This window comes from Achroia grisella, unplaced genomic scaffold (genome assembly GCF_030625045.1).
Source record: "Achroia grisella isolate CSIRO2021 unplaced genomic scaffold, CSIRO_AGI_Agris_v1 utg1240, whole genome shotgun sequence".
Lineage (NCBI taxonomy): Eukaryota > Metazoa > Arthropoda > Insecta > Lepidoptera > Pyralidae > Achroia > Achroia grisella.
Window position 1 is genome coordinate 633,089 of NW_026712603.1, and position 14,857 is coordinate 647,945.

The 14,857-nt window shown below is 33.7% G+C and overlaps 1 protein-coding gene across 1 annotated transcript in view; it reads left to right on the top strand.

Moving 5' to 3' along the window:
- The first annotated feature begins 225 nt into the window (after positions 1-225).
- LOC131854596 (hemicentin-2-like) overlaps positions 226-14,857 on the top strand; it is a 52,927-nt gene continuing 38,295 nt past the window's right edge. Inside the window, exons 1-12 of the mRNA XM_059205717.1 lie at positions 226-292; positions 643-914; positions 1,548-1,770; positions 2,294-2,441; positions 2,831-2,959; positions 3,795-3,947; positions 4,367-4,468; positions 5,151-5,330; positions 6,022-6,253; positions 6,645-6,654; positions 12,304-12,489; positions 13,939-14,168. Coding sequence (XP_059061700.1) covers positions 651-914; positions 1,548-1,770; positions 2,294-2,441; positions 2,831-2,959; positions 3,795-3,947; positions 4,367-4,468; positions 5,151-5,330; positions 6,022-6,253; positions 6,645-6,654; positions 12,304-12,489; positions 13,939-14,168 — 1,857 coding nt within the window. The 5' untranslated portion in view covers positions 226-292; positions 643-650. The remainder of the gene's footprint in view (positions 293-642; positions 915-1,547; positions 1,771-2,293; positions 2,442-2,830; positions 2,960-3,794; positions 3,948-4,366; positions 4,469-5,150; positions 5,331-6,021; positions 6,254-6,644; positions 6,655-12,303; positions 12,490-13,938; positions 14,169-14,857) is intronic.

Here is a 14,857-nt window from a genome sequence, read left to right on the forward strand (position 1 = left end):
TGTTGTCTGAGAACGCCAAATCTTATCAGTTAAATTGTAAACGTTTGGCACGGTTCACCAGTTCCTTTTGGTTGGTTTTGTGTAATCATAACATTTAAAAATACACTTATATGTACAATTGAATATATCTATCTTATCAGTATTACGTAATCAAGAGTATAAACGCATTATCAGATTTTATAAAATTATTTGTGAAAATTATTGACATAAACTGTTTTTGTTTAGGGATTTTAAAAACATTCGATAGTGCATCACTACTTCGCGGTGGCGGCAGGTTTTCATAGAAGTTGAGGTTAGGTAATTAAAAAAATATTAATATTTTGTTTATAATCTAGAGAATTTATGTTCTTAATTGTGTTATTTTAATTCCTAGAATATTATTGAATCACGGTGTAGTAAGTAAATGTATCCATTCATTCATATTTCTTGTTTATTATAAGGACGCTTTACTGACATTTTTTCGTCAAGCTTATATCTCCCTAGGAATCCATAAACTGTTTAAAATCTTATATGACTGTAACTTATGACCATAGTATTATAATTAAAGTTATTTATGAATAAATACATACTTTAAGATACTATTAATTATGAGCACACTATGTATCTATTTATAGCTTTCATATGTTAACCTATTTCGTTTAGGCGGGAGAATGGCATTGGCAAAGGGACTGAGACCTCGCGAGGTGGTCTTGGTGATACTGTTTGTGAGGCTGTTGTCAGTATTCTTGGTGCAAACATGGTATGTGCCAGATGAGTACTGGCAAACCTTGGAAGTAGCCCATAAACATGCATTTGGGTATGGAGCCCTGACTTGGGAGTGGCAGAGAGGCATCAGAAACTATTTGTATCCAAGTGTGATAGCTGGGTTATATACATTGTTAAAATGGACTGGATTGGATTACCCACAAGTAGTGGTATGTTTATTTTTAATAAACTTTAATGTTTCCTTTTGTTTTTTTAAAGATATTTAAATGTTTATTATAAAAATTGGTGAATCTATTTTAATTAAATTTGCTAAACTAATAAGATGTTCATAACTATCTAAAATAGTCATACAAAAATTTAAAAGCTATTAAATAATTGTGAGTATAGCAAATAAATTAAATATATTATTTAAATTAATCTATATGTTAATTCTCAGTAACACTGAAATTAATGGTGTTGTTATAAGTAATGATGTATATTAAAATATTATAATTTATGTGTTTGCTTTGTATGAATTGCTATTCAGTTGTCAATCAAAATTTAAATATCTTCACTATATGTATCTTAAATTACTAATTATTATATTAAGACAGTCTTTATTTCAAATGACTAATTGTCTATAGTCAAACTGCACTTCCCATTATTAAACTAATAATAATAAGATATGGGAGTGAAAATGTAGACTATGAATAGATCACACTTTATTTTTCTGGAATGGCAATGAATGCATAGTAATCCATACAGCATTAGGCAGACAAGCAGAATTACTAATTCTTTTGACCAAGGAAATATTAGATAAACTATTAAATTCTTATTTTAATACTTTATACTATTTATTGTAGATTCTCCTGCCTCGAATACTACAAGCCATCATCAGCACTGCTGCCGATTATAGCTTTTATAAATGGACTGGCCGCAAATGGGGACTCTTCCTCATACTTACTTCTTGGTTCTGGTTCTATACATCTGGACGGACACTACTTCAGACACTGGAGACTACCTTTGTCACTATAGGGCTTTCGTTATTCCCCTTTAAAGCTGGGAAAATGGGATATTATGAAAAAGGTAAAATAGTTAAATTTTTTATATATTTCTATTTAATTTGTTGAAACAATTTTTTTCTGTATGAATATTTTTATTCATACATTTTATTTGGAATTTATTCAGCGGAGTGCAAAGTGATCTTAGAGATCTGATTTGCACTCTTTAGTCCTCTGAAACGGCTTAACCTATAGAGGCTAAAATACCATTCAGGCATCTATTGTTTACCACTCATAAAAATCTGATCGGTCAAGGTAGAGTTTATGAGAATAAATGTACACTGCTCAATATGTGTGACCGCATGACCTTGTGTGTAAAAAACACAAATAACAAACCTAGTAGAATTTTTACTTGGCCAGCCATATGTAGAAACCTAACATAAGACTTATTTTTTGCAGTATTAAAAAAAATATATTGTATTATGTCATATGTATACAAACAAAAATGTTTCGAAATATATCTTAGTCTACTCATTTACCAATATATTTGTAGAAGATACGTCAATTGAAGTGACTATTATAATTTTTCCAATTCTACTTCTGGACAGAGAACAACGGATGGGTGTGGTTAGCATCGGTGGCCGTGTTCGTCCGGCCGACGTCGGCTCCGCTGTGGGTGGTGCTGGGCCTCTACAACCTGTACACGACCAACCAGGGCCGTCTCAAGCTGCTCCTCCGTGTCTACCTGCCTATTGCGTAACTAATTTACTTACTAACTGGCCATTTTTTAGTTTAACAACAATCTGCAGATTTTGCCAAGCAGAAGAGGAAATGCCACTATATATGTGGTACACTATCCTATGTGGTTGTCTAGCCCACTCATGCATAAACGAAATGTCTTCTTTGGAATGTATACATTCTATCCTGTATAAAAAGATAAAAACCATCTCTCCTAAGAATATCCTTAAATTCTTGTCCCTGACGGGTCTATAATATAAAAAAATATTCAGGAACATTTGATTTGTAATGTATAAACTCAATAAATTATTAAGTTCATTAAAAAAAAAATATTATTAGAAAAATAGATTAGTATTTAGGTAGCTGGTTTATAATAAAAATGGCAATTTTGTTCATTCATTTGACAGTTCAATCGTGGGCGGAGCTTTAGTGGCCCTCGATTCGTACTTCTACGGCCGGCTGATACTTACGCCGTGGGAGTTCTTTAGATTCAACATTCTGCACGACGTCGCATCCTTCTATGGACAACATTCTTGGTAACTATTGCAAAATATAATCTGTGAGATCAACTACTTATATGAAGCTGGACAATTCACACAGCGCCATCTAGACCCAAGTTAAGCTAGCTAGCATAACACAAGTATTATGGGTACTGGATAATTAATATAAATACATAGATATATATTTTTGTTCGTATCCACATACATATTATACGTAGAACCACTCAAACCGATAGAAACAATCATAGGCATGAATATAAATGTTTGTGCCGTGAGAGATGTGCCTGCGTGACTGAGATTATTATAATTTTTAATCCAAATGACTGTTAATACGTTAAAGATCACATACCCACCGGTGGGTCACTCCTCAACGAAAGTAAAGTTATACGTTTTGACCGAGAGATCACCTGTGGGCACTTTAATTGAAATAAATCCAGGGATTATATAATGTCTACCTCAAATTATTGTACACTAAAACATATTTAAAAATATAATATACGTAATCTATACATATATGTAAATAAATTTGTTGTAATATTGAAATAATCGTTTTTTACTACATGCATATGAATATAAATATGGTACATATAACGAAATAACATTATTTACAATTTTTGTCGTAAACAAACACACAGACGTTTGTTCTGGCTAATCTCTGAAATGGCTGCACCGATTTTCACGGGACTTTTATTGGCAGGTAGCTAATGTAATACGGAGTAACTTAGGCTACTTTTAAAAATAAAGTTAAATTCCACGCGGACGAAGTCGCGGGTACAGCTAGTTATCAATAAAAATATGCCGGTCCCTATGTGAGAAATAAGATTTTTCAATACGGTCTTCAATGTGTTAAAGTGTGATTCATTCATTTCAGGTACTGGTATCTCACAGTGGGTGTGCCACTCGTGTTGGGAGTCAACTTGGTGCCAGTTGTAGCCTCCATATATGTAATACTTCGCCGTCCGAAGGAAAACAAGATCGGTTTACTATTGTTAATTGCTGTCTCTTTTTACATCGCCGTCCACAGGTAAGTTAAAGTAAACAAAAATATAAAAATATATTAGAAAAAGAGGTCTGTTCACAGTCGTTATAATTAATAAAGCTTTATAACCAATGCTTTTTTAATTATCATTATCGTTGTGGACAGACCTCTTTTTCTATTTTTTTATTCTTATTTTTGTTATTATTGTGTTTTGTGGCAAATATTACGTATCTTTAAAAAAGAAAAATCATTTTTATATGCTCTATTCATTTAAAACATTCTACCGTGGCTAGCTGTATTAACTATTATAAAACAAGTATTAAATTATCACACATGTAAATATATATATATATAAAGTGTACAGTATGTTTTTTTTAACATTGAATGTTCACACAACAGTTGTTTACGAGTTGTATGTGTATCTGTGTATGATTATTGACCTATTTGCAATTAATGCTTTCTAGTGTCATAGCACACAAAGAGTTCCGATTCGTGCTCCCCATACTGCCGATTCTGTTGTACCTGGCGCAAGATGTCATCGCACCATGGAGCAGGAAAGCGATAAAGTAAGCTGAATTTATAATAAGTTTTCGTACATTAAATTTTATTATTAGAGAGAGAAGTGAAGTTGAGATGTTATAATCTGTATAACAATCGATTGTTTATATGAACATAACAAATGTAGTTATTTTTCTTAGTGTAATGTATTTTCACCGAAGTAGACTTTGTAAAATTTGTTTCCGTGGGTCTATCATGAGGGCCTTCAACTTGTTTACTTTATATAAAAAAAATTCAACACTTTAAGGAGTAATCTCTTTTTTAACTATTGTACAATGAATGTATTTATTAAGATCGTTGTATCCTTTCAAATTAAAAACAAAGAAACATATATTTCTATAGTGTTAGAATCGAAATATCAACCATCGGGTGATACTAAATCGCTAGATCACCGAGGTCGCGAATTAATTCTATTCTATTTTAACAAAATTGTAAACAATAGAATAAAATGTTTTTTTTTATGTTAGCCTATAACTTTTTTACAATATGGGCCATTAGTAAATCTTTACATAGTATAAACTGAATAGCGTCCGCTGTTTGTTCGCTTAGAGCTTTCAACGGATTTTAATACAGTTAGAGTAGTCAGTAGATAGAGTGATTCAAGAGGAAGGTTTATATGTATAATATATATGTGAAGCCGGGGCGGGTGACTAGAATAAAATAAAGAGTAACAGTAAGTTTTGGTGGCAGATGGCAGTTATACTTCGCTGCGCTCACCATCTTCGTGGCTAACGCAGTGCCGGCGGCATACATCGGCTACCTTCACCAGGCCGGGCCCCTGCAGGTGATGCCGCTGCTGCGTGAAGCCATTCCTCACAACAGGACCTCTATAGCTTTCCTTACACCGTGCCACTCGACGCCGCTCTACAGGTTACTATTTTATTAAAGTTGATATGGGTATGGTTATTTAATTTATAAATCTTAATTATATTATAAATGCGAATGTTTGTAAGTATGGATGTTTGTTACTCTTTCACACAAAAGCTACTGGATTTTGGTACGTACGTACGAATTGTTATGAAAGTTTACAGTAATATAATTTATACATCAGAATAACATATAGGCTATAAATGACACGCAGGTGAAACCGCGGGCACAGCTATAATGATACATAGGTAACAGTTAGCAGTATAAATACAGGTAATAAAGTACTCTATGATCAACCTATTACGTATACAAATTTAGAATAATATAAATGTAATTTAATTTTAGATGTAGATGAGAAAATTTTACAAAACCAATACTAAATGTAAAGTGGACTCTATTCTCCGCAATTAGCCTCTCATTTGGGCCGTTGTGCGTGTAACAAAAAAGCAACACTGATGCGGCTGCGTTAGACTTGGTTTTATAAGTTGGTTTTCTTAACTGTTATATTTTTTTAAACCTTTCCATTTAAAAGTAGTTAATATATTAATTATAAATAGTAATTCTTAAAAGTTTAAATACAAAAAGGATACTCCTTCACCAACACTCCCATATGTTATTCACAATAGTGTAACAACCAAACATTTGTATAGATAATATTAAGCGGATCATAAACATATTTGCCATTTTTTTTCAGTCATCTGCATATAAACGTGACGACCCGATACCTGAACTGCGACCCGCCGATCGACAAAGTGGGCGAGACGTACGAAGCCGAGGCGTTCTTTAACAACCCACTGCGGTGGTGGCGAGCGGAGTACGCGGCGCGGGCCACGCCCACGCTGCTCGTGATGTTCGACCGGCTGCGGGGACGTCTCGAGGCCCCACTCACGGGGTACAAGCTGCTGCATCAGATACAGCACACGGTGGTGAGTTGCTCATTCACTGTCTTTATATGACACGTTCTTTATTTTGTTTGGGCCATTGTCAGGTGCTTGAACCTGTAGTACTGCGACCTACCTTTACATGACACTTTCTTTTTTTTTTTATTGTAGGGTTTGGAGTATTGTCAGGTGCTTGGATCTATAGTACTGCGACCTACTTTACATATATCTATAGTACTGCGAACCTTTACATAGTCATGAATATAGATATTTATAGTGTGCGAGGAATCGAACCCCCGACCATCGGACGTAAGGCGGTGTGACCATTCTGCGCCTTTACACGACACGTTCTATCACGATCGATCAATCTAGAAAACAGATAAATACTCAATTATTTTTAATTGTATTCCTTAAAAAATATATTTTTTGTTCACAGTTCACTGAAGGTGAGGTGAGTGAATATTTGCTCGTATACCAGAAAGTGGAATCACAGCCGAAGCAACGATCAGATGAAGTGGTCTAATGAAGGAGCCCGCATAGAGTTGTTAGTACAATATGTGTTCTCTGTACAATGACATTTATCCAATATAATAGCAGTAATACAGTACTCAGTAGGTTTAGGCATGTAACCCGGATTTAGTAGTTGTCTCTTTCTTACTCGAATTTCTCACCGGCGGAATGAAAGGGAAATACCTGAATTCGCTTTACACGTTCATGATCAGCCTAAAGTTTAATCTGAATCAACTGTGAGTACTATAAATAGTTTTCAATCTCATTCATAATAAAAATAATCGTAAAACTTAGATTGTTCAATAAAATTAGGTGCAAAGAAACAGATGTTTCTGTACAAATATACTAGTGTTTTACCGTAGAATTTTTTGATAGTAATGGATACCTCTTAGACATTTATACAATAGGTATAATAAATTACCCTTTTAAAATTAGAATCAATAAACCATACATTTCGGTATTTAAATGTTTTGTCCCTTTTATCAAATACAGAACATAGTTTGAGAGAAAAGAACAATAACAATATAAATAGGTTCATTCGGCGTTTGACGTTTTTATGAATAAGGGGACATCCTCTATAATTGATAGAGACGCCTGCGTCCACGCAGACATAGAGTAATAAAATTGATTTATTTTGTACTTGTCATATTGTGCAATTTAGAACAATTTTCAATATATACTATACTTATGACTTGTCTAAATAATTAGATATAATTATAAGTTTGATTAAACGGGATTATATTCCCGTTTGTTCATGTGTTCGATAATATATTTACATTTTATAGAATGTGTATATAAATAAATTGAAATGTCGATAAGTATGAGATGTAGAGTGGCGTAATAGGCAAAGTGGGCAAAATACCGCGAACTCACAGCCAAAGTTCGGGAAGCTGTGAGCAGAGAAAAAAATAAAATTATTTTATTACATAATTTACTAAATTTATATGTATTTAGGAAATTAGAATGTGAAGGTTTTTGAGATAAAGGAGCCCATCCGATGAATGTGCCTCAGATGGTAGAGTTACGCCACTGGTGTTGTACTTTATTATGTGTGAAAGTCTCGAATAATACGTAATCATAACCACAAAACATCTGAATATCAATTACATTTGACCCTCCAGTAGCTTTATTTAAATAATTCTATAATAATATTTACATAATTTTATTGTAACTATAGACAAACAATACTTTTAGAACTTTCATACTCAATGAATCAAGTGATCATATATTTTGTTGTACAAAACAATATTTTAGAGTTCTTAGTTTCTTGATAAAATTTATACAATTTTATGAACACTGTCTCATATACTATTGCTTGATATATCTATTGCGATTAATCTTCAAACATAGTACATACACATAAATTTTGTAGTGTATGTACAATATTTTCTTATAATGTGTAAAGAATAATTATCCTTTTGTTTTGTGGTTATTATTTAAGTATACTAATATATAAAATATTATACTATATTATTTTTAATTATATAAATTGACACAGTATCTCAGAATAAGGAACAAATAAGGAGCGTAGGCTTGCTTGTAAACAACGTTATTTAAAAAGAAGTATTCCGAACACAGTAATATTTAAAATTCGTTTGTCAGCGGAACATAAGCTCATCTTATGTTCCGTGTAAACTTGTAGGCAAATCAATTTGTTATAGTTTAAGAAACAAAAAATGATAATTCTCTTTCCTTTGCGTTATTCCTAAGAATAGTCTATACATTTTCCTACCAGTTTGTTCCGTATTCTACGAATACAAATTAAAGAGGTCCGAAGACAATCAAGCGGCTTGATCAAGCATGTACATATATATAGCACACTGGCAAAATAGATACAAAACGTTATCTCTGAACTTACAAGTTGTAAAACGTACGAGCTAGAAAGCCGCTTGATGGACTGCGGATCTCATAAGTAGTGTCGTTGATTTAAACTGCCACTGCTGTGTTTCTTTGCGTCTTTTATACGCAAGTAATAATTGAAACTTGTGTGTGCGTGTGTAAACTATATTTTCATATTAGTCAGCCGTCATTCTATTATCCATGACTGAGATTTTCTTGTTCGAGTACAAAATATATTTTCGAATAGTTTACGACCTTGCCAAAGTTAGTAGGTATTCCCTTTATTTACTAACAGTTGTGTAGAATAGTTTATTTACAGTTTTAAAGACGATATTTTATTTGTAATGCTACCACCGAGACATATATATTGTTATAACGATATTGATTTTGTATTATTTTTATGTTCAGGAATCAATTATGGACGTATTCATTTGACCCTTTAATTATTCTTATGTTTTATTTTTACACTAAACAATAATAGTATTTTATAATTGAAACTGTAATGAATTTAATAAAATGACGATTTTTATTTATTTTCCTATATAAAAATGTTCTTAAATAAGTTGTTTTATGAAGTAATTTCATGTTATAATATTATAATTAAACAACAACTGACTGCCCTATAATAATGTATAATTAATTAATGTATTTTGTAATTGCAATAATTTTGGATTTCTTATTTTATAATGCATTTCTTCTCGTAAAATTAAGTTATTTTGTAGACTATTACCTTGCTCAAAACATAAAGACAAAGTATTGTTAAGATCTCTTCGTATTTGTCTTTAATAGTAAATTAGGACAACATGCAAGAATAATACATGTTTGTGAGAAAATCTATTGGAAATCTATTGCATTATCATTATTGGTACTGCCTGTCACATCTGTGTACTGCCTAACTCATATAAAAATGAATATGTTGTCATATTGGTATTTATTATCCTAGAACTATGGGCACATCAAAGAATATAATGCAGCTGTCATGTGACTATAGTTCTCATTATTAATCTCCTACCCCTCCCATATATAAATAAATATACTTTACAGCTGATGAAAGTAGTGTAGATATAGTGGTACACACGACACCGTCCTCGCCGGCTAAGACGACGACCCCCAACACACCGTATCGCGCAATCAACCGGGCGCCTGTGCGCGCCCGGGCGCTCCATATCGGCGCCCCCGGTCGCCCCTCCGATCGATTCCCCATCCAATTCAAACGGGGATCGAAATTACGACGTCCTGAGCGGAAGTTCGAACCCCCTAGCGGTGCCCTCAGGCTAAAGTCGTATCGGTCAGGCAGGAGCTGGCCTTCAGCCGCTCCATTAGTCCTTCCGCGGGTTTGGAGTGCCATCTGCACTCGCCCCCTAACGTCCGGTGAAGCTGTAAAGTCCAGCCGCGGCCAATAGCATTAGAGTAGTCTGAAAAAAAATAGATATAGTGCCCTTTACTAACGCTCTCTTACTCCTCCAATTAAAGTTTGCAATATATATGGTAAATCGGCATTCAGAACTAGTTATTGCTTTTCAGATTGTTTACATTTATACCTTACCTTATTCATCAATACAAAAGGTTCTACCGGTGAATATAAATATTTGTATTATGCTGGGATTTGATCAATTTTGGAACATTGGATTGGGAATCAACGGCCTTGTGAAAGTAATACCACCAAGGTCATATAATGTATAGGTTTTTTATGCATTTTCAGCAGGTAATAATGATGTTGTTTATTTTAAGTGCAGGGGTAAAATCTCCCTTATACTCGTACACAACTATACGTTGTCAATCTTTATGTTGTTTATGTTGAATTGTGCATAGAGTGTGAGGTATCTATAATAGATATTGATAGTGCAATGGTTACTTAATATATGTTTAATATCTAGTACTTCATAAATAAGTTAAAAGGCTTTTATAGACCAGCAACGCGTTATCACTTGTTAAAAGCAGAACATGTCTCATAACTCGCCAGTTATTGAGCATTGATGATGTGTTCCTGGTCTATAATAGCCTTAAATACTTTAATATTTGTTTAAACCACTGTTTTGGCAATCGAGCATTCGTCCTATCTGTTGGTAAACGTTTACCGTAGTCTATGGACGCCTGAAACATGAAACACCAGGGGTGGCACGCGTGCCCACCCTAATATTAAGTGATGTATGTCTGAATCTTTACTAATGTTGGAAACTAGTTGTGTCCGTGGCTTTTGTAAAAGACTTATGGAGCGGCTGAAGGTGAACTCCCGCCTGACGGATACGAATTTAGCCTGAGGGCACTGCTAGGGGTTCCAACCTCGGCTCAGGCTGTCGTAATTTCTATCACCGTTTGATTTGGACGGGGATCGATCAGAGAGGTTGGACTTTAGCCTTTGAGATGCTCTTAAATAGAGATTACATTATATTTTATTTGAAGTAATATTTATGTTGATGTAATTATTATTGCAGTTTAATTTGCAATGCAACTATTTATTTTTATGACTGTATTTTTCTTTATATCTTTTAACTCTCGTCTAACATGTATTATTGTACTTTGAGCTATTAAATAGGTAAATAGTGTTGTTTTTTAGTAAGTTAAGTGAAAATTGTCTTCTATAGAGATGTCGAGTGTGACTTTTAAATAAAGATTTTATTTTTAATATAAGGCTGTTTTATTTATATATGTATATTTATTTATTTTATTTATCTTTACATATAGTACAAAAAGTAACAGTATATTTAGCGGATTTAGCACCATGCGGTATTTTCTGCTAGTCAATCATAGGTAGTGCAGATATTAATTGTTGGCGGTGCAAATATAATGTTAAAGAATCATGACTTTTATGACTATGTAGGTATAAATAAATCGATTAAATATATAAATAAATAAATAATATAGATACTTAAATACATATCAAACAGTCTGAGGCCACACCACAGAAAATAAAAAGAAATATATAAGTAGACGAAATTAGACATGAGCAGGGATATGAAGTAAGATTTTTTTGTTGTAGGTGTTGTCCCCGTGGAAATAAAATATAGATACTGCTAATATAATCAGGAGAATTTGGATCGTATAGAATCGAATAGAGAGTATGTACATAGCATACATAAATTACTACGATAATGGATAAGGAGCCATTTAAGCTGTGAACGCAAATTATGTGATCGAACTTATACAAATTAAAAATGAGCGGATAGAGTTATTGAGAAGATGTGAATATCTTATTAATATTATAAATGCGGAAGTTTGTGAGTTTGTTACTATTTTACGCAGAGACTACTGAACGAATTTTGTTGAAACTACAGAGATATAGTTTATACATCAGAATAACATAGGCTATAAATTTCACGCGGTTGAAATCGCGGGCACAGCCAATTTTTAATAAATAGAAAACACCTAGACTAATACAAAGAATCAACTGAATACAAATGTTTGTATTGTACAAGTATCAAACCCGCTTCCTTAGAAAGAAATATCATGACGTTGCTGTTATTTAGTTACTTTAATTACGTTACGATTTAGTATAATTACTAACAACTGTACGTCCTATAAATTAGCTTCTATGTATATCTATTTTCGTCCTCGATTAAACATCAGACTTATCAGTCAGAGGTTGCCCCCGATGACCGATATAAATGCAGTCTTGTCACAACCAAACCCAATTACATAAATACTTCTAAAAATGTCGTGTATCATACAACTGTCCATATTATTGCTTTTAATAAATCATATAAGCAGCGTACGTGACTCTACCCATGAGTTTAATCATCTTAAAGCAAAATATACCGCGGCTGATGATCGTGATGATGAAAAAAGTAGTTTGGTGTTCGTATTTGATACTACGGGTTCTATGTTAAATGATTTGAAACAGCTTAGGGCTGGTGCGGAAATGGTGTTGAATACGGCGTTGCAAGAAAGTAATGTTATTGGTGATTTTGTGTTTGTACCCTTCCACGACCCTGGTGAGTGATGATACGAGATAGAAGGTTACAGATAAGGCTAATATTCTAAACGTTACGGTAGTCGTATCTGAATATTAAGATTTATTTCTAGCTAGCACCCGGTATTAATGAAGAAAATAGAATGAAGTCTTGCCTTTACAGTAACCAATCATTCAAGTCAAGCTGTTAATTCTCTTATATTTTTGTACCTGTATTGAGATTTTTAAAACAACTCTGTTAATTTTCTGAATGATTTATAAATATTTTTTTTTCGTACACATGTTATTAATACAAATAATAAAAAAAACTACTTGAACATTAAGTACAGTCGTTCTGAAATGATGCATTAACTGCAATACAGGACGGCTTTCAACAGATTGATGATGAGAGATGTCGAAAATGAAATGTTATGACAGAGAATACAGAAAGTCACGACTACACAACTTTCTACAAAGTCTCCCAGTGTAATACTAACTAATTAATTCACGCGGGATTGCTATTTAATTTTGTTAGTGTATTTATTTTGGATACGAACAGTTTTACAATGTTCTATTTCAATGTTAGTATTTAAGTTAATGTCAATGATTAATAACGAAACCAATACAGATATCAACTGGTTACTACTGATGTTATGTTACTCTTATTGTATTTACTGGTTTTTAAATAATATCTTATGGCAGGGCTAGCACAAGTTGTATCTAATATACACTATCGGAAACATGTTACTGTCACTGGAAACGCGATACCGGGATTGGTAACTTAGTGGTGTGTTTGGTGGGCGATTGCTATAAGCTATAATATCCAACATTTTCGAAAATTTAAAATAAGACATCAAATATATCTTACTATATAAGGATTTATTACTTTATAAGGATTACGAATCATTATAAAGTAATAAATAAAATAGAGAGTGGACTGTATTATTTGAAAAGAAAGTTCAGGAGAAATACGATTTCACCCGGGAAGAACGTCTTTCACACTTCGAACACCCCAAAGTAGGCAATAAACACCAAGCTTTGCCTAGGAACGTACCGATGTGTAGTACAGTTTAGTGGATATGCTCTCTAGAGTGTATATTTTCATAAAGACAATGATATTGTAATAATTAAATCAATAATTTTCTTGTTTCATATTCTTAAAAATACAGAGCGTCTTTTTTATTCCAGTTCTCATTTTCAATTGTTTTTTTATTTTACGTTCGAAATTTAAGTGGCCACATGTTTTTATTTGTGGCCAGTAGGTATTACCATTATTACCAAGCGCTCTTTGCTCCAGTAAGCAATCCGGTGATACAACCTGCTTAAACTAAGGAAGTTCGGAATATGGAACAATATCTATATCAGACAGTTCTGCTTTGACAATCAACAATACAGTGAAGTGGCTCTCGTGCACCGAGATATATCTCCGATAAGTCATAATTACCACCCATTAAATGAATAGCTTAGTATTAAATACAAACCTTTCCCACAGCGGTAGGCCCAGCGACTGTTACACGTGATAAAAGCATCTTCAAAAATGCACTCAACATAGTCCACGTGCACGGTGGTGGTGACTGCCCTGAGAAGTCACTGAGCGGGATCCACCTCGCTCTTAACGTGAGCAGGCCCAGATCATTTCTATATGTATTCACTGATGCTACAGCAGGCGACCATAGGCTGGTTGGGCAAGTGTTAGATGCGGTGCAGAGAAAGCAGAGTCAGGTAAGATTATGTTAGGTATACAAATCATCTGTTAAATAATTCGACGGCCCCTGTAATTTAGCGATTTAGCATACCGTCTTACTTCCGATTGTTGTAGATTCGATTCCTCGTACAAGGCAGACGTTTGTATGATTGCTATGAGTATGGATGATTTCTGTGTATTTTTTGTAGATGATAATGAAATGGTGAACTTATCGGCACTAACGCTATAAGCTGGCGGGGCACCAGTGGAGGATGATAAGATGAGTATGAAAGTCGAATCAGTTACCCGATTGTGGCAATCTCTCCAAGAATTTAACATGTTGTTTTCCAGGGGGAACCGCGTTGGGGTCAGCTGACATGCTACATGGTTGACATGGTTATTAATCCACATTACTAACAATCCCCTTCCATAATTTCTATGTAGGTATACTATGTACTAGCTGACCCGCGCATCTTCGTCTGCATTTCATTTCCCCACCTTTTGCAATATTGTTCCTACTAGTCGTAGCGTAATGTTATATAGCTTAAAGCCTTCCTCGACAAATGGACTATCAAACAAAAATAATTTTTAAATTCGCATCAGTAGTTCCCGAGATTACCGTGTTTAAACCAACAAACAAACAAACTCTTCAGCTTTATAATATACGAGTAAGTGTAGATTTAGAAACAATTTCTATCAGTTTTCTAGTACCAATAACACAGGATTT